The sequence below is a fragment of the Saccopteryx leptura genome, chromosome 1 (assembly GCF_036850995.1).
Source record: "Saccopteryx leptura isolate mSacLep1 chromosome 1, mSacLep1_pri_phased_curated, whole genome shotgun sequence".
In the NCBI taxonomy this organism is placed as follows: Eukaryota; Metazoa; Chordata; class Mammalia; order Chiroptera; family Emballonuridae; genus Saccopteryx; species Saccopteryx leptura.
The window spans coordinates 61,679,263-61,703,206 of NC_089503.1; the positions used below are offsets into that span (position 1 = coordinate 61,679,263).

Sequence of the window (23,944 nt, forward strand, 5' to 3'; positions counted from 1 at the left end):
TGAGCACATAAATGGGAGATTTTATTAATTCATATAATTTAAAATGTAAATATAAAGCAAACTATGATACTGTAGTACATTTATAAGAGAAGACTGGTGATGCTGCCTATAATCTCTTATATGAGGTATAGGCATATATATAGTAACAGTAGAAAAACTGCATTTGTGAATATAGATAGAATGTGTTACCGAAATAAATAAAGCTTGTTTATATTACACTGGAGAGTTTTAAAGCTCTGTACTTACAACATATAAATGGCACTTTTACATTGATTTCTGTAGTGGTCATCTTATCCTTGGACACCCCACTAATGACTTTTCTGAAAATGGAACCATTACCACTTGAAATTATAGATCAAGATATATGAACATTAGAACTATAGATGATTGAGAGAGTTCTGTTATTCTCAAAATCTTTAGCTAGTTTTCTAGATTTTTTTACTGTTCTAATTCAAAAAGTTGGTTTCTCAGTAAACATAAGCATTTTTAAAAGCTCTGTAGAATGGAATACTACTCAGCCATAGAAATGATGACATATTGCCATTTATGACAACATGGATGGACCTTGATAACATTATAATAAATCAGTGAAATAATTAAATTAGAAAAAGCTAAGAACTATATGATTTCACACATAGATAGGATACAAAACTGAGACTTGTGGACATAGATAAAAGTGAAGTGGTTACCAGGGGGAGGGTAGTAAAAAGGAACAAATATAAGGTGACAGAAAATGATTTGACTTTGGGTGATGGGCACACAACACAATCAACATTTCAAATGCTATGGAAATGTTTACCTGAAACCTAAGTACTCTTTATAATCAATCTCATTCCATTAAATTTAATTACTAAAAAAAAATCCAGTTCAGGTGGAAAAAAAACTAAAGCTCTGTAGAATAAGAAGTGGTGTATAGTAAATACTGTTTAAAACATTGAAATTCAGGCTGATAAAATGTGATCACTTGACATCAGTATAGAATAGTTGATTCCATGGAACCTCTATAGCAGCAGAGTAAGAAATGGGGTTATTTCAGTCTATACCCCTATCCATTTGTATCAGAAGAGCTAAATTTGAAGAACACTGATTTTTCTATTATTTTATTAACTTTATATTTTAGTTCTTAACAATATAAGGACTGTTTTCAGTCCATTACTCTACTTCATTTCGTTCCCTTCTAGGTTAGAAACACATTTTTATTATCCCATTAAAAAACAAAAATCAAACAAATAAAACCTCTAAATTTTAGAGGCTAGATATAATTTGAGTGACTTCTTCAGATTCACAGAGCTGGTTGGTGGCACAGTGGGACAGAATCCAGGTGTAACTCTTGGTCCAGTTTTCTCTCTGCAGTAGTATCTTGACCTCTTACATCTTTAGAAACTGTAAGATTGTGATACAGTGTCACTTCATATAAAGGAGTGGATGCTTCTGGTTTCTGTTGCATTTGAAACTGGGTCAGGAGATTAAATCAATTTATTTTGCCCTATTATCTTTAAGTTAATTTGGGATTTGATTACAGAATGTGATCATTGTTTTGTTACCTTAGTGGGATAAAGGTCATTGGAGAAAGTGAGTGCAACTCATAGGAGGATGTAACTTGAAGCAGTTTGTTCCTCCTTTGTGATATCTTTCATTATGCTTCCACATACATTTCTCATCTCATCCTTATAATAGCTCTGTTATTCCCATTTTACAGATGAGGACATAGAGTCTCAGAGAAGATAAGTGACTTTCTCAGTCACACAGCTTATAGATGGGCAAACTCTGGTCCTCCTGCCTCCTGTTTCATAGTATCACACTTTCTGTGATGCAGTATCACAGACATTTGTTTAAAATGACTACTGATTACAGGTGCTATAGTGATTTCTGGAGAAATATTATCACCTCCTCTATTTTCAGTCAGCCATCGCTCCCAGCCCCAACAACCCTCCCAGCCCCAGCGGACACTACTCCAGCATGTGGCTCAGTCCCAGACCGCAACACAGACTTCAGTGGTGGTGAAGTCCATCCCGGCATCTTCCCCAGGAGCCATCACCCACATTATGCAGCAGGTTGTATCTCTTCTTTTTTTTCCTATCTTTTGTAGCCTCATTTTCCCTGAAATAAGGTTCAGTTTCATCTCCTATTATAAGAGGAGAGATAATTGAATCAAAGAATGTGTAGTTCTTCATCTATGAGGAGTGAATAGAGGAAATGAATTGGGAGTCTTAACAGAAAGTTATTAAGAAATCGTATTCTTGGCTTTTCTGTGAATTCATACTATTTCAACAGGGTAGGGCTATCTTCATAGATGAGTCTGGGACATTAGAATTGGTCACTGCTTCTATAAATTTTATTGTTAGGAAAGAATTTATCACTGAGGTAATTTCAAATGAAATAGAAGTTGGCTTGTTTCACTGTTGCTTGTTTTTTATTTGCTTTACTTTTCGCTTTTATAATGAATCCTCATGGGAACATTATGAGTAAGTAGGTAACTAAATATTTAACCCCTCTTTACCATATGTGACCAATTAAGAAGGAAAAGATTCAACAGTAAGGAGAAAGAATTAATATAAAATGTAAAATCTGGTCTCAAGGATAATGAGAAAAAGGAAACATGTTGATAAGTTGATTTTGTGTCAGATACTGTGCTTTGAGCTTTAAATACACTAAATTGTTTGATTCTCACTATGTCCCTGTAATGTGGGTGTACTATCCCTCTTGCAAATGAGGAAATGCATGCTCACAGAAGTTAAGTAACTTATCCTGGGTGGCAGAACCAGGATTTACACCCAAAGTAGCCTGCCTTTATTATAAAGTAATATCATAGATGTCAGATTTTTGTGTGATTTACTAGTATTCATATAAATCACTGTCACTCAACTGGTAGCAGTTGACCTTAATGGTAGGGCAAACTACCTGAAAGGCAGTGAAGAAATTGTTGAATTAAAAGCCTATGTGTGTAAGTTCATTATGCGATAGGGTAGGGTTTCATTATGAGATTGAGTGGAGGAATAGCATATGACAAAGTAGCAAAAAGGGTGGAATTGGGGTGGATCTTATGACACTGAGGGAAGCCAGATGGCCAGAGGTTTTGCTGGGTATCTGATCTTAGCCTGGAGGACTGGCCCTCATCTGGCCAGCCTGACATTGACCTTTCTCAAGACAGGCAGAAAAGTCAGACAGGCTGGCTCTAACCATGTCACTTAAGATCAGTGCCCCCTCTCAACACTATTATGACTGACACCAGGCAGTCTCCCTTTCCACTGACAGGAGAGCTGTTGTCCCCTGCCCCCTCTCCTTCCCCACTGGGAGCCAGGTCTCTGGGAAACTATTGCCCAGTGAGCCTGGAATCTGAGCAGAGGGCTGTTTTTGCAGACCTTTGTGAAGCCTGCTAAACCATCTGCACTCTGATCAGAGAGGCCCTCTGTGGGTACGTTCTGGGATGGGCACGTTCCTCAGACAACAATTCTTCCCTTCCGGACAGAGTTGGACATGCACACGGCCCAAGTGGTCTTCTCTGAACCTTGGCTTTTCTCTGGACGCCTCACTCCTGGGTTGCTGTGACTTTCTTTGGATGGTTAACATCTCTAATGACCGGGCCAGAGAGCTGTTTCTGTAGCCCGGGAATCTTCTCTTCTTTGTCCATGTTGGGCTGTAGCTGCAGAGCAACCTTACTCTACTTACCTATAATTTCTGGGCCCTCACTTTTCATATACAAGTGAGTAGTCCAGTTTTGACAGTACTTAATGTTGAGAGTTGAAATTACAAGAGTCTCAATGTAAAGCCCCCTTTCGATTTGGAAACCTTGAGGTTTCTTGGTCTCTTTAGGCTCTTCCCTCTAAAACTTTTTGCGTGAATGTCATAACCAAGTCTTTTCCATTTTGAGGAAAATGTAGCAATACAGGTGTTTTTCTTATTTCATTCTTACTTTGTGCCTTTTTTACTTAGGCATTAAGCAGTCACACTGCTTTTACCAAACACAGCGAGGAACTTGGAACTGAGGAGGGCGAGGTTGAAGAGATGGACACTTTAGACCCTCAGACAGGTCTGTTTTACCGATCTGCCCTGACTCAGTCACAGTCCGCTAAACAGCAGAAACTTAGCCAGCCCCAGCTGGAACAGACTCAGCTGCAAGTGAAAACTCTGCAGTGCTTCCAGACTAAACAGAAGCAGACCATCCACCTGCAGGCAGACCAGCTGCAGCACAAACTTCCGCAAATGCCCCAGCTTTCCATCAGGCATCAGAAACTCACCCCTCTCCAGCAAGAACAAGCACAGCCCAAGCCTGATGTACAGCACACACAGCATCCTATCGTGGCCAAAGACAGGCAGCTTCCTACCCTAATGGCACAGCCCCCACAGACTGTAGTACAGGTGCTTGCAGTGAAAACCACACAGCAGCTCCCTAAACTGCAGCAGGCTCCGAACCAACCAAAAATCTACGTGCAACCCCAAACCCCCCAGAGCCAAATGGCGCTCCCAGCCTCGTCAGAGAAACAGCCGACAAGCCAGGTAACGGAATATTGATAGCATGCAAAGTTAAACTTCTCTGTTCACGGAAAAAATGAGACCATCACGACCCTATCGTGATTAGCAGTGCTTTCTCCTGGCAAGAGGAAACTCGAAAGTCTCATTACGCTGTTGTTAGTTTACCCCAGCAGAAGGTTGACATTAGGGAAGAAATGCACACATTTATATAGGAAGAAAAAAACGTCATAGCACTCAAAACTTGATTTTCCAGGCATTTTTTTATATGACATCACTTCAGCATTGATAAACAGTGCATAGAAGCGATATCCCTAAATTATTTTTATGCTTTAGGCATAAAATACTTATTTCCATGCCTGTAAACTCTTATTTCTTTGGCAATAATGCTAAGTAAGCTACAGTCTTTTAAGGGGCTTCATTAAACATCATCCTTTGTAGTTTACATCATTACCATCTAGGTAATAAATTGTCTTCTAGATTTATCTTCTAGAATGCAGAGGAATTATCTATGAATATTTGAAAGAAAATCGATATTTGGGAAATCAGTGGTTTTGGAGTGACGTGTGTATGTGTAAATTATAAATACATATAACTATATATAGAATATGTTTGTATAAATGTATTTTGAAGCAAAATATTTTTTTAAATCTTTTTATTTTAAAAAGTTGAAGATTATATGAAATAATTTGAGACAGGTTTAAGGTATACTGTGTGGGAATATAAATCCCAAAGGAAAACAGGCTGCTGTGACCTCTTTTTCCTTTATTGCTATGAACCTGTGCTGACTGGACAAAGGTTCGTTCAGCCCCTCCTCTTTCCTTAAAAGTAACCAGTTACTTTCCCACCCAGCCCTCTTATCAAAACATCAAGCTTCAAAAATGTCTTCCTAGTATACCGCACGGATATTTCTTTTGCCATATTGTCTGGGGTGTTTGATAGGTTTTCTCAAAGAAATGTAGCTGTAACACACACAACCCCAATTTGTTTTCAGGTGGAGCAGCCAATTATAACCCAAGGATCCTCTGTTACAAAGATAACTTTTGAGGGGCGTCAGCCACCTACAGTTACAAAGATAACTGGTGGCAGTTCTGTGCCTAAGCTGACATCACCAATTACAAGCATATCTCCCATTCAGGCCTCTGAGAAGACAGCAGTGTCAGACATTTTGAAAATGTCTTTGATGGAAGCTCAGATTGATACAAATGTAGAGCATATAGTAGTGGATCCCCCAAAGAAGGCTTTTGCCACTAGTATGTTCACTGGTGAACCAGGATCATTATCCTCCACCCACGTAGTGGTGACAGGGATGGCGAATTGCACTCCCCAGCAACAGAAATGTAGAGAGTCCTGTTCAAGTCCATCTGCTGTTGGCCCTTCCCTAACAACAAGGAAAATCGATATACCAGGAGTGCCTACGACAGGCCAGTTCATGCGTATTCAGAATGTAGGCCAAAAGAAAGCTGAAGAGAGCCCAGCAGAAATTATCATCCAGGTAAGAATTAGAAGGAACACGAGAACTCTTGGGCATCTTGGGGGTGGTAGGTTTGGTGTTTGGGGATGTCACAAGAAGAGTCAAGCCAAGATGGGAAAAAGAGATTATCTTGAGACGGTGTTTGACGAATTTGGTGTAATACTCAAATATACAATTTTATATTTATTTTTTGGAACTGAGTTTAGAAAATTGGTGGACATTGTGACACAGCACATCTTAGAAGCAGTCAAGGGCCCTGAGCCCATATGTCAGCTTAATGTATTGATACAAGCCATACTTCCCAGTGTTGATTCAGTGAGTCACCCCTTGCTGGGGTTGATTTTGGGGCTCCCTAATCTATGCTCAAACACTCGTGGGATATAATTGGGTTGAATTTCTATTTAAAGTATATTTCAGGGACCCTTTCCTTGGAAAAACACAGTTCTTGATCTTGATCCAAATTTATGGTTTTCAGTACAATAAAATTTTAATTAACTGAAATGTCTGGAGAAACATGTTGTAAGAGAATTTTCTATGTAATTTAACTTTATATCTAATTTGGGATTAACCACAAGGCTCTGCTTTTTATTTCAATCATTGTTATTGAAAAATTTTGTTATAGTTACTGTCCTGCTTGGTAAGTACAGGCTAGTGAACGTAATGTCTCGTACTCCATTCTACACTCATCTTTCATCATGCACACTAGATCAAGACTGAGGAATTGCCTAGTTCAGACTAGCCCTTAGAAATTGTGTTCTATTTCCCTCTCCCCTTGCAGGGTACCAGGCTGTTTTCTTGACAGTTGTCATTTTTTGATAAACTGATACGTGTCTTAGAAGGTATCAGAGTAGCATGTTTTATTTATTTATTTATTTATTTATTTATTTATTTATTTGAGAGAGAGAGAGAGAGAGACCTAAAGGGAGAGAGATGAGAAGCATCAACTCATAGTGGCAGCACTTTAGTTGTTCATTGATTGCTTCTCACATGTGCCCAGACCAGAGATCTCCAGCAGAACCAGTGACCCCTTGCTCAAGCCAGCAACCTTCGGCTCAAATCGGCAACCATGGGATCATATCTAGGATCAACCAGTGACCCACACTCAAGCCAGATGAGACTGTGCTCAAGCCAGTGACCTTGGGGTTTTGAACCTGGGTCTTCAGTATCCCAGGTCAACACTCTATCCATTGTGCCACCACCAGTCATACAGTATATTTTAGTTGAGAATTTTTGAATTTATGAGATCTGGATAGTCTAGGATTTACCATAGATTCAGACTTGGAAGTTCCTGTGGTAAACTTTCCCTTTTCCATGATACCAAGGTATGGGAGAATGCAAATCAACCAATATTAACCCAAATATGATATAAATAAGTATGGGGGAAATGCTTAAAGACAAATAGAACTGGCCATTGAATTATTTAAATAATTTGTTTCTCCCTGTTAAAACAAACGTTAGTGAATTAAATAATCTTTGACAAAGATTTTTCCCCCCTCTGAAAAGGCAGGGTATAGTTCTGTTCGCTGTGTGACTTTGAGCAAGGCTACTTAAAGTACCTCATGTATCTTAGTCTCCTCATCAGTGAAATGGGAGTAAGGATGCCTACTTTACGTGATGGACGTAAATTCAGATGTGCAATTCAGATGAAGCACTTAGCACAGTACCTGACTTATAGTTATTGCCCAATACATGGTAGCTATTACTTTTTTACTCAAATTTACTGTGGCTCCTGGGAGTTTAAAATAATATACTCACTAAATTGAAAATAATTTTGGATAGCTTATCATATTTTTCGCTCCATAAGACACATCTAGGGTTTTAAGGAGGAAAATAAGAAAAAAAATATTCTGAACCAAATGGTGTGTTAAAATATTTAATAAAATAACGTATTTTTCGCTCCATAAGATGCATAAGCATTTCCCCCTTCATTTGGGGGTCGGGTGGGGTGTGTGTCTTATGGAGCAAAAAATACAGTAATTGGAAATTATTTTCTGGACTTTATGAACAGAGGTGAAAATCCAATTTGTTTCGTGCATCATGGATAATAGCTAATTAATAGTTTCTCTACAGGATGCTCAGCTTTTACCATGTGCTAGGTTGCTATGTTACAGGGAAGGACAGGATAATGATTAAGAATTAAACTTTTGGAAATAGAAAACCTAGATTTGAATCACACCTGTACTCCTTCCAGCATTTTGGGCTTGAGTAAGAGTTAACCTCTGTACCTCAGTTTCGTTATCTATGAAATAGAAACGATAACATTTGCCTCACAGGGTTATTTTGAGGATTAGGTGAAGAAAATATATATATAAAGCAGCTGGTCAGGTGTCTGATAGAGAGTAATAATAAATATATTTCCTGTTTTAATAGTCATCAATACATTGTTAGAACATTTTTAGATCTTATTAGTTATACTTAGCTTTGACCTGAAATGTCGATTTTGCTGATTCAGTAAATATCTATGGGGATGAGTGGAAGAAGTCTGCAGAAGTGATTTGATGTTAAAAGCTTTGAATGAAAAGCATTGTTCTTGGTAGACAGAGATAATATGTATTTCATTCATTTGTTCATTCATTCCACATGTATGATTTAACCTCCATGTTCCAGGCACTATGCTAGGTGCTGAGGATAGAGTAGTAAACAAGTTGAAGAAGAAGTCTATATATTTGACATTCATAGAATTTTAGAACTGTAAGGATCTTTAGAGAATATCTTCTCCAATTATCTTATACAAGATCAATCTAAAACTCAAGGAAGTGACTTTTTCAGAAGTCCACAAATTAAAGCCAGAGCTGAACAAAAATGTTGGTCTCCTGACTCAGTCTTTTTCACAATTATTTGCTATATGAAACAGAGGTGGGGGAGACAAAAAAATCTGACTATATTTACATTTTAAAATGTTGTTAGTGATCACATGATAATGTCCTTCCAAGTCTATCTCTTAAATTAGGCACAGATTTCAGCCTTTATTAGAAGAGGAGCCATCAAGATGTAGAAAGATAACTTTGAATTTTATAGGGCTTGGATTTAAATCCTGACATTAACACTGACCAACTGTGTGACCTTGATTAAGTCACTGATCCTCTAAATTTCCTCATTTGTAAAATGGGAATAATGTTCTTATAGTGTTACTATGGAGATTTAGTAGAATTGTCATATGTGAAAGTACCTAGCACAGTGCCTTGTGTGTAGTAGTTGTCCAATAAATGCCAGATTTCTTTTTCCTTCTTTAGTGTTGTTGGAGAAATCTTTCTGTTATCTTTTCTTACCATAAAGCTTCTCTCCTGTCTTCTCTTCCAGGCCATTCCCCAGTATGCTATTCCTTGTCACTCCAGTTCCAATGTGGTGGTAGAGCCCAGCGGGCTCCTTGAGCTAAACAACTTCACCAGTCAACAGTTGGATGACGATGAAACAGGAATGGAGCAGGACATAGACAGTAGCACAGAGGATGGAACTGAGCCCAGCCCCTCTCAGAGTTCTGCTGAACGATCCTAGTGTTTTGGACACAGGAGTGCACTTTAAAATCTACTTCATTACCAAGTGTCCAGAGAAACTCTTGTATTTTGATGTCTAAAGAGAGCACTTTGCCCAGACTTAGGCTGTGGACCCTGCAGCCACAGTGTGTCAACAGGAATTGCTGCAGGAGCAGCATTTTAAAACAAGGTAAAACTCACAGGGGAATGTACTTAAAGAAAAAAAAAGAAAAAGATGCACATCTACAGTGGCATAGACCGAATATTCTTCCTCTGTTGCACTGTGGCTGATGGAAAGGGTCTTGCAGTGGAAAGAGACTTTTTCTGTGAATGTTCCTCAGCTGGTTTCTGCTGAGCAAAACACCATGGAGAAGGGAGAATGTGAATAGTTTGTACTTTGAAACAGTGTTTCAGGAACAGGATTTTTTAATCTTGTATGTTTTTGCAAATCCCTGGAAGTGTTGGATTGGTTAACACTTGTCATTTGCTCAGATCATAGTTATCTAAAATAACTAGAAAAATACTGGCATTAACGAATCCTTGGATGGTGAAAATCAGATCCCTCACCAATGGGAAGTGCTTTTGGGGTGGCTTGTACATTCTCACCAGTTGTGTGCTAATTTATTGTGTTATTGTTCCTTTGTGCTCTAGGCCCACACTTGCCTTCTATTTATTTAAATGTAAACACTTCAAAGCAGGCTATATTCCTTCCGACAAATTTCCTGTAAACCAGGATTGTCTACCTGTCCACCTCCCCTCTCCCCTTTTTAAGAAAACTTAGGAAAAAATGTTTGATTGTGAAGCAGGAAAAAGAAACATTTTCTGTTCAGGAAAACAAATTATTCATATGATGCTATCTTTACATTGAAATTGCACATTCATGTTGGACTGAGACTTTGAAAAATATTTTATGTACTTTTGTTTAATCCCCTTGGAAATGTATAAAAAGTTCATTTACAGTTTTAAATGTAATGTTTTTAAGCATTCTACCTTTTTAGGACACAGTTTGTTTAAGCAATATGTTTGGGTCTTGTGATTATTATCTGTCACAAGTAGTGTGAGGGGTATGAGGGTGGGAGGGTAAGAGGCAGTTTTGACACGTTATGGCAAAGGAACCTATACTTTTCATTTTTTAAAAAATGTAAATAGAAAAGTTTTTAACGGTTTTATATGGATTTCACTTTAAATAAGCATTTTAAGACTGACAAATGTTGAACTGTACATACATATATCAGCATAACTGCCCAGTTTTTTGGTGCTGAAGTACTGTAAGTAGAATTCATCGACAGTCTCCTAATTTTTGCATCTATATCTGGAAAGAAAAACTGTGATACTATAGTTAATAAATTCCCACTAGAGTGACACTGAAGATTTAAACACAAGCATTCGTAAGATGCACTGATCTCTGTAGTTGTCATTATTTCTGTTAGGTGATAATGACTCACCCATAGATGGAGCTGTTGGATATTATTTTATTGTACAAATTCATGTTTAAAAGACTTTGTGACTTTATAGTTAAGTAAAATTTTTAACCTCTCTGGTCATAGACTTCTTTGAAAATCTGACTATACATACAATGAACTCTCTCACCAAAAAGATACACATGCCAATATACATGTTAGATTTTGCATACAATTTTAGGGATTCATGGGCCCCTCAGCCTATCCTGTATTCCAGGTTAAGCCCTCTGTTATGGTCAGTTCATTACTTACAGATGTAAGTTTTTTATAAAATAAAATATCTTTTAAATATTTGTGGATCAGGTAAGAAGAGCAAAGTTGAAGAAAATCATTACATTCTACTTCTATATATCCTGGCAGCACAGCATACCTGTGTCCCTTTGAGAATTTAACCTTAATACGTTTTAGAAACCAGAACAGTAAATACAACTTCCATAGTCTACATTTTAAAAAAAGCTTTTTTTTCCATTGATTTGGGGTGGGGGGGAGGGCGAGAGAGGAGAATCATTAACTTGTTGCTTCACCTAGTTATGTGCTCATTGTGCTACTCACACATGCCTGACCGGGGTCAAACCCGTCACCTCTGGTGTGCTAGGTCGATGCTTTATCCACTGAGCCACGTAGCCATAGTCTACATTTTAAAATATTAGTGAATATACTATTAACAAATTATCAAATGAGGGATTTAAATATATTTCTCTTAAAGTGTTGATTTTGAGGACAGCATGAATTCTTTTATTCAACAGATAATAATTAAGTATCTAATATGTGCCAGGTGCTATTCTAAGCACCAGGGTTACGATAGTGAATAAACAGAAAATTCTACCCTTACGGAGTTTACAGACAAGACTCCCTGCTAATGATATGGATGTGAGGGCTAAAGGAAGAAGGAAACTAGAATGAATGACTCTTTGGGTTCTTCAGTAAGCAGATGGTGATGATATATGGATCTTCATGCATCCTTTTACTTAGTCTTAGCATAGTAATCTCATGTTTAAGTCCATGAAGTCAGTGTAATTTTAAGTCATCCTTGTGAAAGATACTTAGAGATAATGATGCAAAATAATTAGAATCCCAATAACTGTTATAGGTAGTAATAAGAAAAATGCATTTGGTTTAAAGTAAACTTTGATAAGTATTTCATATTATAAATGCAATTTATGGTGAACTTAGAGAACGTTAAAAAAATAGCTTTATTGAGATTAATTCACATGCTATATACAATATACCCATTTAAAGTGTGCAGTTCAGTGGCTTTACATAATATTAAGTACAGAGTTGAGCAACCATCATTACAATCAATTTTAGAACATTTGTATAATCCCCAGAAGAAACTTTGTACCCTTAACCGTCACTTCTAAAACTCTTACCACCACCCCAACTCTAGGCAACCATTAAACTACTTTTCGTCTCTGGATTTGGCCTATTTTGGACATTTCATGTAAGTGGAATCACACAATATGTGGTCTTTTGTAACTGACTTCTTTCATTTAGCATAGTATTTTCAAGGTGTATCCATGTTATATCATGTATCATTGCTCCAATCCTATTTATTTATTTAGTATTTTTCTGAAGTGAGAAGCGGGGAGGCAGAGAGAGACTCCCACATGTGCCCAACTGAGATCCACCCGGCATGCCCACTAGGGGGCAATGTTCTGCCCATCTAGGGCATTGCTCCATTTCAACTGGAGCCATTCTAGCACCTGAGGTGGAGACCATGGAGTCATCCTTAGCGCTTGGGCCAACTTTGCTCCAATGGAGCCTTGGCTGCCAGAGGGGAAAAGAGAGAGAGAGAGAAAGGAGAGAGGCAAGGGTGGAGAAGCAGATGGGTGCTTCTCCTGTGTGCCCTTGCCAGGAATCAAATCTGGGACTTCCATACCCTGGGCTGATGCTCTACCACTGAGCCAACTGGCCAGGGCCTCCAGCCCTTTTTATGGCTCAATTGCATGGAGAGATGATGATAGATAGATAGATAGATAGATAGATAGATAGAGTGTGTGTGTGTGTGCGCACACACACACACACACACACACACACACCATATTTATCCATTCATCAGTTGATGGACATTTGGGTTTTTTCCAATTTTGGGCTATTATGAATAATGCTGCTATGAAAATTTGTGTACAGGTTTTACCTATGTTTTTAGTTCTCTTGGGTAAATAGCTAGGAGTGCAATTGCAGGGTCAAATGATAGCTATGTTTTTTTGTTGTTGTTGTTGTTTTGTATTTTTCTGAAGCTGGAAACCAGGAGGCAGTCAGACAGACTGCCGCATGTGCCCAACCGGGATCCACCCGGCACGCCCACCAGGGGGCAATGCTCTGCCCATCGGGGCGGCACTCTGTTGCAACCAGAGCCACTCTAGCTCCTGGGGCAGAGGCCAAGGAGCCATCCCCAGCACCCCAGCCATCTTTTGCTCCAATGGAGCATCGGCTGCGGGAGGGGAAGAGAGAGACAGAGAGGAAGGAGAGGGGGAGGGGTGAAGAAGCAGATGGGCGCTTCTCCTGTATGCCCTGGCCGGAAATCGAACCCGGGACTCCTGCACACCAGGCCGACGCTCTACCACTGAGCCAACCGGCCAGGGCCAAATGGTAGCTATGTTTAACAATTTGAGTAACTGTCTAATTATTTTCCACAGTGTCTACACATTTTACACTTACCAGCAGTGTAAAATAGTTCTAATTTCTCTTAAGTCCTTGCCAACACATGCTGTTGTCTTTTTACTTATGTTCATCCTACTGTGTGAAGTGTTACCTCATTGTGGTTCTGATTTACATTTCCCTGATGGTTAATATTGAGCATCTTTTCATTTGCTTATTGGCCATTCATGTATCTTTGGAGAAATGTCTGTTCCGGTCCTTTGCCCATTTTTCAGTTGAATTATTTTCCATTTTGTTATTGAAATTGGGAACTTTTGAAGCACAGAAAATACAATATTGTAACTCTAAGAAAAAAGTAAGCTGCTCTCTGGTAATTAATTTGACATCCTTAAGATCTTAGGTTTTAGTTATTCCTCTCTAATGTAACAAGTTGCTTATAGTTGAGAAGACTTAAATACATTTTTTTGTGAGGTGGTTTTCTCAAAGCTGCTGGATGGGAGACAGTACAAAGGAAATAGTGATTAGGTGGTCTGGATTTGAGTTCCAGGCTCCTCCCTATTGCTCATGTGACCTTGAACAATTCAAATTACCCATAATTCCACGTGTTTCTGACCCCACAAGATTATTGTGAAAACTAAATGAAATGAAGCATGTGAACAGCCAGCACAGAGTTAGGTAGGCACTCTGTTTTTAAAGTGTGATATTTATATCACTCCCACTAAATAAGTAGAAAATCATTTGTCGGAGACAAATGATGACCAAAACTTACAGATTAATAGGCATCATGCTGAGCCACAAATTGCTACTTTCTGTAGAGGAGTGTGTTCTACCAAACAGGACTGGCCTTTGGAAGGGTAGAGGAGCTTGTCTTCGGTGTATAACATCAGTTCTTTGCCAGCTTTGGGTGATTTCACACAGGTGCTAAATTCAATTTTGTTTTTTGAGTTCAAATATGTGTCACAAATCCCAGATAAGAGGAAGTAGAGTGAAAAAGCACCATATAAGCAAGACCTTTCCAAGAAAGGACCATGAAAAAAACAGTCTGCTGTGTCTGCTTGTAGGTGTATAAGCCTTTAAGTAAGCAAGGCTTGATGACCTACATTGAAAAAAGAAGAAACACAGTAGGATCAGATTTGTGCTTATGAGAAGGCTCGCTCACCGTTCTTCCATCTTGCTCACATATACACACTATAACTGAAAATTCATGCTTGTTTTTATTTTTAAATCGGACAAGCCTGTTTCTTTTTTTAATTTTTAATTTATTGATTGATTTGAGAGAGAGACATTGATATGTTGTTTTACTCATTCATGCCATCATTGGTTGATTCTTGCATGTGCCCTGACGGGATCAAACTACAATCTTGGCTTATTGGGATGATGCTGTAACCAACTGAGCTACCTAGCCAGGGCTAGCCTGGATTTGAATCCTGACAAGCCATGTGAAGTTAGACAAGCTCTAAGAGGCTTAAAACAACAGAAGATGGAAAGAATTTTATCAAATTTATCTAATTTTTATCTAATTCCCATTTTTTTAAAAAGTGATAATCTCCCACACCCCCACCTTGAATGGTTCTTTCGGGCATCTTGACTTCTTTCTCTTCTAACAACTAGTTATTGGGTACTTTCCATGTGCAAACATTGGGGATATAATTGTCATCCAGGGGCAAAAGCCCCTACCCTAGTGGAGCTTCAGCCCAATAAAGAAGATATGTTAATCTAAGATCACAACTAAGTGTATTACTGGATTTACTGAGTGCTGTGCTGGAGAAATAGGCAGTGCCATTACAGCATGAAGATGGGAGGGGGTGGGTGGGTAGAGAGCTTCCCTCAGGATGGAATGCTTACTCTGTGATCTGATGGAAGAAGATTTAACTAGGCAGAGAGGAGAGCGGGGACAGCATTCTAGGCAGATGGACAGCAGGTGCAAAAGCCCTGTGGTAGGAGGGGAACTTTGTTTAGGCCAGTGTGGCAGCAGCTTGGAGAGCAAGGGCATCCAGTGTGGTGGGAGCAGAAAGTACAGACTGAACTATAAGTATCCTGTGGGTTATGATAATGGTTTGGCGTTTTTAAGAACAATGAGAGGTCTTTGAAAAGTTCTAGCCATTGGAGTTGGCAAAATGAATCATTACATTTACAAATTACTTAGAGTTATGCTGGTCCATTAGAACAGAAAAATATAGTTGATATTTCGTTTTTTGGTGCCAGTCTCAACTCATCCTTTTCTCAAACATCCTCTGTGGTTTCCCCAACACTGTACCGTGAATCTGGCATACAGGGGTCTCAGCCAAAGCTTCAGTTTATGGATCTAGACTCAACCCACTTCACTATTCTGACCTACTGGCTATCTCCCCCAGCACACACACATTTCTTGATCTGTATTTGAACATTTTATTCCTCAAGGCCCAGCTTGAATTCCCCCTTCACCAAGACTAAAAAGATCTTTTCAACCAGGACTCATCCCTCCCCACTGTTAGGTTCCTCTAGCATGGGGAGAAACACGTACCACTTACCATTAATTACCGACTGCGAATTGTTTGTATTGCCTAACAGTTCCCTTTGTAAGCAGGGATTCACATTTATTTTTTAAGTCACCCAATTTCTTGTGTAACACTTGATAGGAATTCCAGGTGTGCACCATCTCACAATGTGAGAGTTCCTTTGTAATTCCCCACAATGTACCTCTCAGTGAGTCCTTGAAATGCAACAATGCTAGGGAGTTATTGTGAAAAATTATTTCAGCCTAAAGTGAGAGGTGCTGAGCTTTTTCTATTATTTTTCTCTTATGACCTTTAATCACAAGGCTTAATGTTTAAGTTTGTTAGAATTTAGTGAGAGCCTTGGTAATCGTGGTAGGACTCACTTCTATATTCAGTCAACATTCTATTTGGTGCTATTTGCTTTTTCTCTAATTCAGGGGTCGGGAACCTATGGCTCACGAGCCAGATGTGGCTCTTTTGATGGCTGCATCTGGCTTGCAGACAAATCTTTAATAAAAAAAATAACGTTAAAAATATAAAACATTCTCATGTATTACAATCCATTCATTTCCTACCGCTCATGTTCATGGTTGTGGGTGGCTGGAGCCAATCACAGCTGTCCTCCGGGACAACACCAAATTTTTATTGGATAATGCATAACGTACACGGGTCGTTGTGAGGTCAGGAAGCAAACTTTGCTCCTTTTAATCAAGTAGTCAGCTAGCTAATTGCAGAAACCTTTTTGATGAAGAAGATGGCTAAAAGAAATAAAGATGAGGAGTATTGTACTTTTCAGTAGGAATGGACAGAGGAATTCACCTTTGTGGAGAGAACAGGTTCTGCAGTGTGTTTAATATGCAATGATAAAATTGCATTGATGAAACAGTCAAATATAAAGCAGCACTTCGACACACACCATACTACATTTGCATCGAAATATCCAGCGGGGGACAGCAGGAAGAAAGCATGTCAAGAGCTACTGTGCAGAGTGCAAGCTAGTCAGCAGCAACTCCGTGTTTGGACCCAACAAGGTGACTGGAATTTGGCTAGCTTTGCTGGTGCTTTAGCAATTGTGAGAAATGGAAAGCCATTCACAAATGGGAAGTATGCCAAAATATTCATACTTGATGTTGCCAATGCACTTTTTGACAACTTTTCGGATAAAGACAAGATAATCAAACGAATAAAAGACATGCCTCTGTTAGCAAGAACTGTTCATGATCGTACCATCATGATGGCAAATCAAATTGAGGCAACACAGGTGAAGGACATAAATGCAGCACCATTCTTTTCTCTCGCTTTGGATGAGTCAACAGATGTAAGCCATTTATCCCAGTTCAGCATGATTGCAAGGTATGCTGTCGGTGACACGCTATGTGAGGAAAGTCTTGCTGTTTTGCCTATGAAACAAGAGGGGAGGATTTATTCAAGGCTTTCACTGAGTTCACTAAAGAAAAAAATCTGATGGATAAACTTATTTCAGCGTGTACTGATGCTCCGTGCACGGTGGGGAAAAACAGAGGATTCGTAGTGCTTCTTTGTGAACATAAAAAAAGACCCATCCTAAGTTTTCACTGCATCCTACATCAGGAGGCGCTTTGTGCTCAGTTGTGTGGCAAGCAGCTGGGTGAGGTGATGTCACTGGTCATTTGGGTGGTCAACTTTATTGTTGCCCAAGCTTTAAATGATCGCCAGTTTAAAACACTGTTGGATGAAGTTGGGAATAATTATCCTGGTCTACTTCTGCACAACAATGTGCGTTGGTTGTCAAGAGGGAAGGTGCTCAGCTGTTTTGTGGCTTGTCTGAGTGAAATCCGGACTTTTCTTGAAATGAAAAACGTTAGCTTGAGTTAGCTAACACTGAGTGGCTCCTGAAGTTCTACTATCTGTGGACATGACTGAACATCTGAACCAGTGCAATGTGAAAATGCAAGGCGTTGGAAATACAGTCTTATCCCTTCAACAAGCAGTGTTTGCATTTGAAAACAAGCTGGAACTCTTCATTGCCGACATTGAAACAGGTCGTTTACTACACTTTGAAAAACTGGGAGAGTTTAAAAATGCATGCACAGCAAGTGACCTTGCTCAACATCTTGATCTCCAGCAGCCAGCGGGCTTCACATCTAATCTCCTACAGTCATTCAAAGCGTGCTTTGGAGAATTTCATGAGCGTACTCATCTTTTTAAGTTCATCACCCATCCACACGAGTGTGCAGTGGACAGTGCTGACCTGAGTTACATCCCCGGTGTCTCCGTCAGAGATTTTGAGCTACAAGCTGCTGACCTGAAGGCCTCAGACTTGTGGGTGAATAAGTTCAAGTCACTGAGTGAAGATTTGGAAAGACTTGCATGACAGCAAGCAGAGTTGGCGAGCAAACACAAGTGGGGAGAAATGAAAAAACTTCAACCTGCAGACCAGCTGATTGTCAAAACTTGGAACATGCTTCCCGTCACATACCACACACTGCAGCGTGTGAGTATTGCTGTACTGACGATGTTTGGCTCTACGTATGCATGTGAGCAGTCTTTCTCACATCTAAAAAATGTTAAGACCAACCTACGATCACGTTTAACGGATGGAAGTCTCAACGCCTGCATGAAGCTTAACCTCACCATGTATCAACCAGACTACAAAGCCATCAGCAAAACCATGCAGCACCATAAGTCGCATTATTGGTAAGAAGTACTTTATTCATCATTGGTTAGCAACAGCATAACAATGTTATTAAAAAGAATTCAGAGACTTATTGTACTTTAAAAGTGTTGGTCTTACATAAAATGCACACATTTACTTGTATTTAGTGTTAAACATATTGTATGGCTCTCACGGAATTACATTTTAAAATATGTGGCATTCATGGCTCTCTCAGCCAAAAAGGTTCCCGACCCCTGCTTTACATGGTAGAGTTCATCAGGGTTTGTGCTTAACCTACATCTCACTCTGTGCAGTCTTCCTGAGGCTATTATTTATACTATGGCCTCAACCTCCGCCTATATAAGGGTTAAATCATTGAATACATATATCTTTGTTGAGTAGTTATGTCCCAGGAACTGTTCTAGCCACTAGTGATATAGCAGTAAACAAAATAGTGGGGGTTGGGGAGAGGCTGCCCTATATAATTTACATCCTAAATGTGCTATAAGTATAAATTTAAAAATACAGTTATCTTAGTGGTAATGAGAAAAAATAATACAGGAGAAAATGAAATGACAGGGTCTGTAGATGTAAAATTTTAGATAGAATAGACAGGGAAGTACTTGCATGAAGGTGACTAGAAAACCTGAAGGAAGTGAGGGAATCAGCCAGGCTGATGTCTCTAGGAAGAGTGTTTGAGGTGGAGAGAACAGCAAGTACAAAGGCCCTCAGACGTGTATCTGGCGTGTTCAAAGAACAGTAAGGAGAATAATGAGATAGGATCAGAGTGAATGGGGAGAGAGGGAGCAGTAGAACAGAAGGTCAGAGAGAGAACTGGAAGCTATTTCTAGTTTTCTAAATGTTTTCATTATGAAAAAGTGTTGAATTTTATGAAATGCTTTTTATGCATCAATTGAGAAGATCATTGGGGTTTCCCCCCTTCATTCTAATAATGTGTAAGTGGATTTTCTTACGTTGAACTATTCTTACATTCCTGTTATAAATCCTACTTGGTTTTGGTATGTAATCTTTTTAATATGCTGTTAGATTCAATTTTCTAGTATTCTGTTGAGCATTCTCATATTTATATTCATGAAGAATGTTGGTCTGTAATTTTCTTTTTATGTCGTCAGCTGGCTTTGGTATCAGGTTAATTCTGGCCTCATAAAATGAGTTAGGAGGTGTTCTCATTTTTTGGAAGAGTTTGTGAAGGATTAGTGTTAATTCCTTTTAAAAATTTTTTATTTTAAAAATTACATTTAAAGGAGTGACATTGATTAATAAGAGTACATAGGTTTTAGGTAAACATTTCTACAGCATTTGAACTGTTGATTGTGTTGTGTACCCATTTCTCAAAGTCAAATCATTTTCTGTCACTGTATATTTGTCCCTCTTTACTACTTTCTCTCCATCCCCCCCTCCCCCATATCTGGTGTTAATTCTTTAAATGTTTGGTTGGAATTTTCTTTGTTGGGCGGTTTATGATTAGTTATTCAGCTTTTTTCTTGTTATTCTGTTGAGATTTACTATTTCTTTTTAAGCCAGTTTAAATATGTGTGTTTCTAGGAATTTGTCCCTTTAGTCTCCTACATCTGATATGTTGGTGTATAATTGTGCTTAGTATTCTTATAATTTTATTTCTGTAAGGAAGCAGTCATGTCCCTGCTTTCGTTTCTGATTCAGTTATTTGTGTCTTTTATTTTCTTTGTCAGTCACTAAAAGGTTGTCAGTTTTATTGATCTTTTCCAAGAACTGATTTTTTGTTTCATTGACACTATTGTTTTTCTTTTTATTTAATTTATCTCCATTCTGTTCTTTATTATTTTCTTCCTTTTGCTAGCTTTGGGTTTAGTTTTTCTATTAGTTCCTTAAAACATAAAATGGTCGATTTGAGATCTTTCTTTCCTAATTAGGCATTCAAAGGATTTTCTAGCTTCTCTTACGATTTCTTCGATTTTTGGTTAAAGGCGTGTTGTTTAATTTTACATATTTTTGAATTTTCCAGTTTTACTTCTATTATTGATTTCTATTTTTATTCTATGTGAATATTCTGTCCATAATTGAAAGTGATATACTGAAGTTTCCACAAGTCTCCGTTATTGTGGAACTCCCTATTTCTTCCTTCAATTCTATTAATATTTGCCTCAGATATTTTGAGGGCACTGGTGCATATATGTTTATAATTGTTACATATTCTTGATGACTCAACTCCTTTATTTATTGTCCTTTGTTTCCAGTAACATTTTCTTAAAATTTTTATTTATTGACTTTAGAGAGAGAGGAAAGGAGAAAGAAAGAGAGAGACAGGAACATTGATCTGTTCCTGTATATGCTCTGACTGGGGATTGAATTGGAAACAACCTCTGTGCTTTGGGACAATGCTCTAACCAACAAAGTTATCCGGCCAGGGATCCAGTAAAAAAAATTAACTTAAAGTCTATTTTGTCTGATACTAATTGTGTTGCCTCAATTCTCTTTTGGTTACCATTTGTATAGCATATATTTCTCCATATTTTCACTTGCAACCTGTTTGTATCTTTAGATCTAAAATAAGTCTCATGGGTAGCATATTGGATCTTTTATTTTTTAATTCAATCTTCCAATCTCTACATTTTTATGGAAGAGCTTAATCCATTTACATTTAATGTAATTTAATGTAATAAGACTTCCTTTGAACATCTTGAATGTGTAGATTCATGTCTTTCATCAAACTTGAGAACTTTTCAGTTATTGTTCAAATATTTTTTTCTGACCCCTTTTTTTCTCTTTACCTCCTAGGACTCCCAAAATGAATATATTTCTTTGGATGGTGTCCTGCAAGTCCCATAGGCTCTGTTCACTTTTCTGAGTTTTCTTCCCCGCTTCTTGGAGTGGATTATTTCTGTTGTTCTATCTCAAGATCACCGATTCTGTCTTCTGTGTTCATATTTTTGTTGAACCTCTCTTGAGGGCTTTAAAATTTTTACTTACCAATATTTCCCATTTTCCCAGCCCCTGGCAATCACCATTTTATTCTCTGCTTGTATGAGTTTGACATTTTTAGATTCCACTTTTAAGTGATATCATGCAGTATCTGTCTTTCTGTATCTAGCTTATTTTACTTCTCATGATATCCTTCATCTATGTTGTTGTAAATGACAGGATTTCCTTTTTTTTTAAAGGCTGAATAATTTCTGTGTGTGTGTCTGTATGTCATTTTCTTTATCCATTCATCTGTTGACATTTAGATTGTCTCATATCTTAGCTATTATTAATATTGAGCTTAGGAGTGCAGATATCTCTTTGAGGTACTGATCTCATATATATATGAGAAACCATACTGTTTTTCATGAAGTTTTTATTTCAGTAATTGTACTTTGCATCTTCAGACTAGCCATTTTGTTCCTTTTTATAATTTATCTTTTAAATATTCTCATTTTGTTCATACATTACTTTTCTTATTCCTGTAGTTTTTTTAAAATTCATGTTATCTTTTAGCTCTTTATGCTTATTTAAGAGTTACTTTAAAATCTTTGTGTAATAAGTTTAATGTCTGGGTTTTCTTGGGGACTGTTTCAGCTACTTTTTTTCTTTGAATGGGCCATATATTCTTGATTATTTGTATATTTGTGATTTTTTTTCCTGTTGTTGAAAAGTGAAACATTTGAATATTATGATGTGGTAACTCTAGAAATTAGGTTTTCTCTTTCCCTCAGGATTTGCTGGGGTTTTGTTTGGTTTGGTTGGTTTGATTTGTTTGGGTTTTTTTGATTGTTAAAGGCTGTAGTAGTTCATTTGTCTAGTGACTTCTCTTGACTATTTTTTCCAGAGACTACATTTCTTTTCATGTGTGGTCATTGAAGTCTTTGTTCCTCAGCATGTGTTTAAATAGTGTTTTGACAGAGATTTTCGTGAACCCCACAAGTTAAGCAAACAAATGAATAAACAAACACATCTCATCTTTGTAGATTGGCTTTGTGCTGTGGCTCTTCTTCAACACTTACCCAGACTTCCTCTGAGTTTAGGAACCAGCCTGAAGTGAAAACTTGAGGTTTTCTCAGTTCTTTCGTAAGCATGTGTGTGGCTTTCTACATTCCTCTTTATATATAAGTGCTTTTGAATGCCCCAGTTTCCCTAAGAAACTCTCTCCTTGGATTCTTCTCCCAGGCCTTAGTGGTCTATTGTATGTCTTAACCATAATCTTCTTGCCTCAGATGTCTGAAGGCTGTTAGCCTTAACATGTTTTCAAGCAATGTCTGCTGCTTTCCCAGCCTGGGTGAATTCTGATTTAGGGAAAACAGAGACAAGTGCCTTGCATTAGCCCTGAGACAGGTTAGAGCAGATGTATACAATGACTTGCATATAAGGTCTGCTATGCTTCTTCCAGAACCAGGGAAGAGGATCTCACACTGGTAACATGGGCTAACATGTTCAAGACTGCCAAGTTGAGGGAGAGCATGGGGCAAAAGCTAGTAAAAAATGCCACAGAGCTTTCCTACAGCTTTTTATGTCTCATTTCTTTTATTGTGATAAAAATATACATAACATAAAATTTACCATTTTAAGTGTACAGTTTAGTGACGTGTATATTCATATTGTTATGCAACCATCACCACTATCCATCTCAAAAACTTCATCATCCCAAACTGAAACTCTTATAAATAAGCTCCCATCCCCATCTCTCCCAACCCCTATTAACCATCCTATACTTTTGGAGTTGCCATTTTCTTGATTCAGCATTTGATTATTGCTGTAAACATTTGACTATGTTCCAGATTTCTGACAAACTTGATTCTGACAGTTTCTGCTTGTTTTTCAATGTTTCTGTGGGAAGATAGGAGCTTAGAGCTGCCTACACTGCAGTTTGCTGACATCACTCTCAACACTAAGGTTTTGTCCTGAGCAACTCAGGAGAGTGCGATGGCCATTAACTGAGGTGGGGAAGACTGTAGGGAAATCTAATTTTGAAAGAAATATCAAGGGCTCAGTTTGGGATAAATTAAATTCAAGATTCCTATTAGACATCAAGTGGAGAAGTCAAGTAGATAGGTAAAAAAGAAAAGAGATTCAGCAGCTCCTCCCTGGGCCATCCAGCACATGAGGGTCAGGAAGTGGAGGCAGCACCAGGAGAGATACTGAGAACCAGTAGCCAGAAGGATGGGAAATGGAACTGGAGCTTGAGATTGTAGTGTCTTGGGAACAAGTAAAGCTGCTAAATCAATAAGATGGGAACTATGGAGTTCTCCAAGTGAAGTCATTGGTAACCTTGGGAAGAGCAGTTCCGGTGGAGCTAAGGACAAAAGCTAGAGGAGAATGTGAGGAAGGAATTAGAGACAGAGAATACAGGTAATTCCATGAGTGGCTAGAAAGAGCAG

The 23,944-nt window shown here is 38.3% G+C and overlaps 1 protein-coding gene across 8 annotated transcripts in view; it reads left to right on the plus strand.

Annotated features, from left to right (window-relative positions):
* The window catches only part of EMSY (EMSY transcriptional repressor, BRCA2 interacting), a 110,291-nt gene extending 98,954 nt beyond the window's left edge, over positions 1-11,337 (plus strand). For 7 of the 8 annotated variants that reach the window (XM_066368834.1, XM_066368852.1, XM_066368880.1 and 4 more), the window contains 4 exons: positions 1,903-2,054; positions 3,934-4,497; positions 5,465-5,965; positions 9,245-11,337. In XM_066368834.1, the coding sequence (XP_066224931.1) occupies positions 1,903-2,054; positions 3,934-4,497; positions 5,465-5,965; positions 9,245-9,439 (1,412 nt within the window). In that variant the 3' untranslated portion in view covers positions 9,440-11,337. The remainder of the gene's footprint in view (positions 1-1,902; positions 2,055-3,933; positions 4,498-5,464; positions 5,966-9,244) is intronic. The other variant, XM_066368890.1, reaches the window with a different exon arrangement.
* Positions 11,338-23,944: the final 12,607 nt, after the last annotated feature.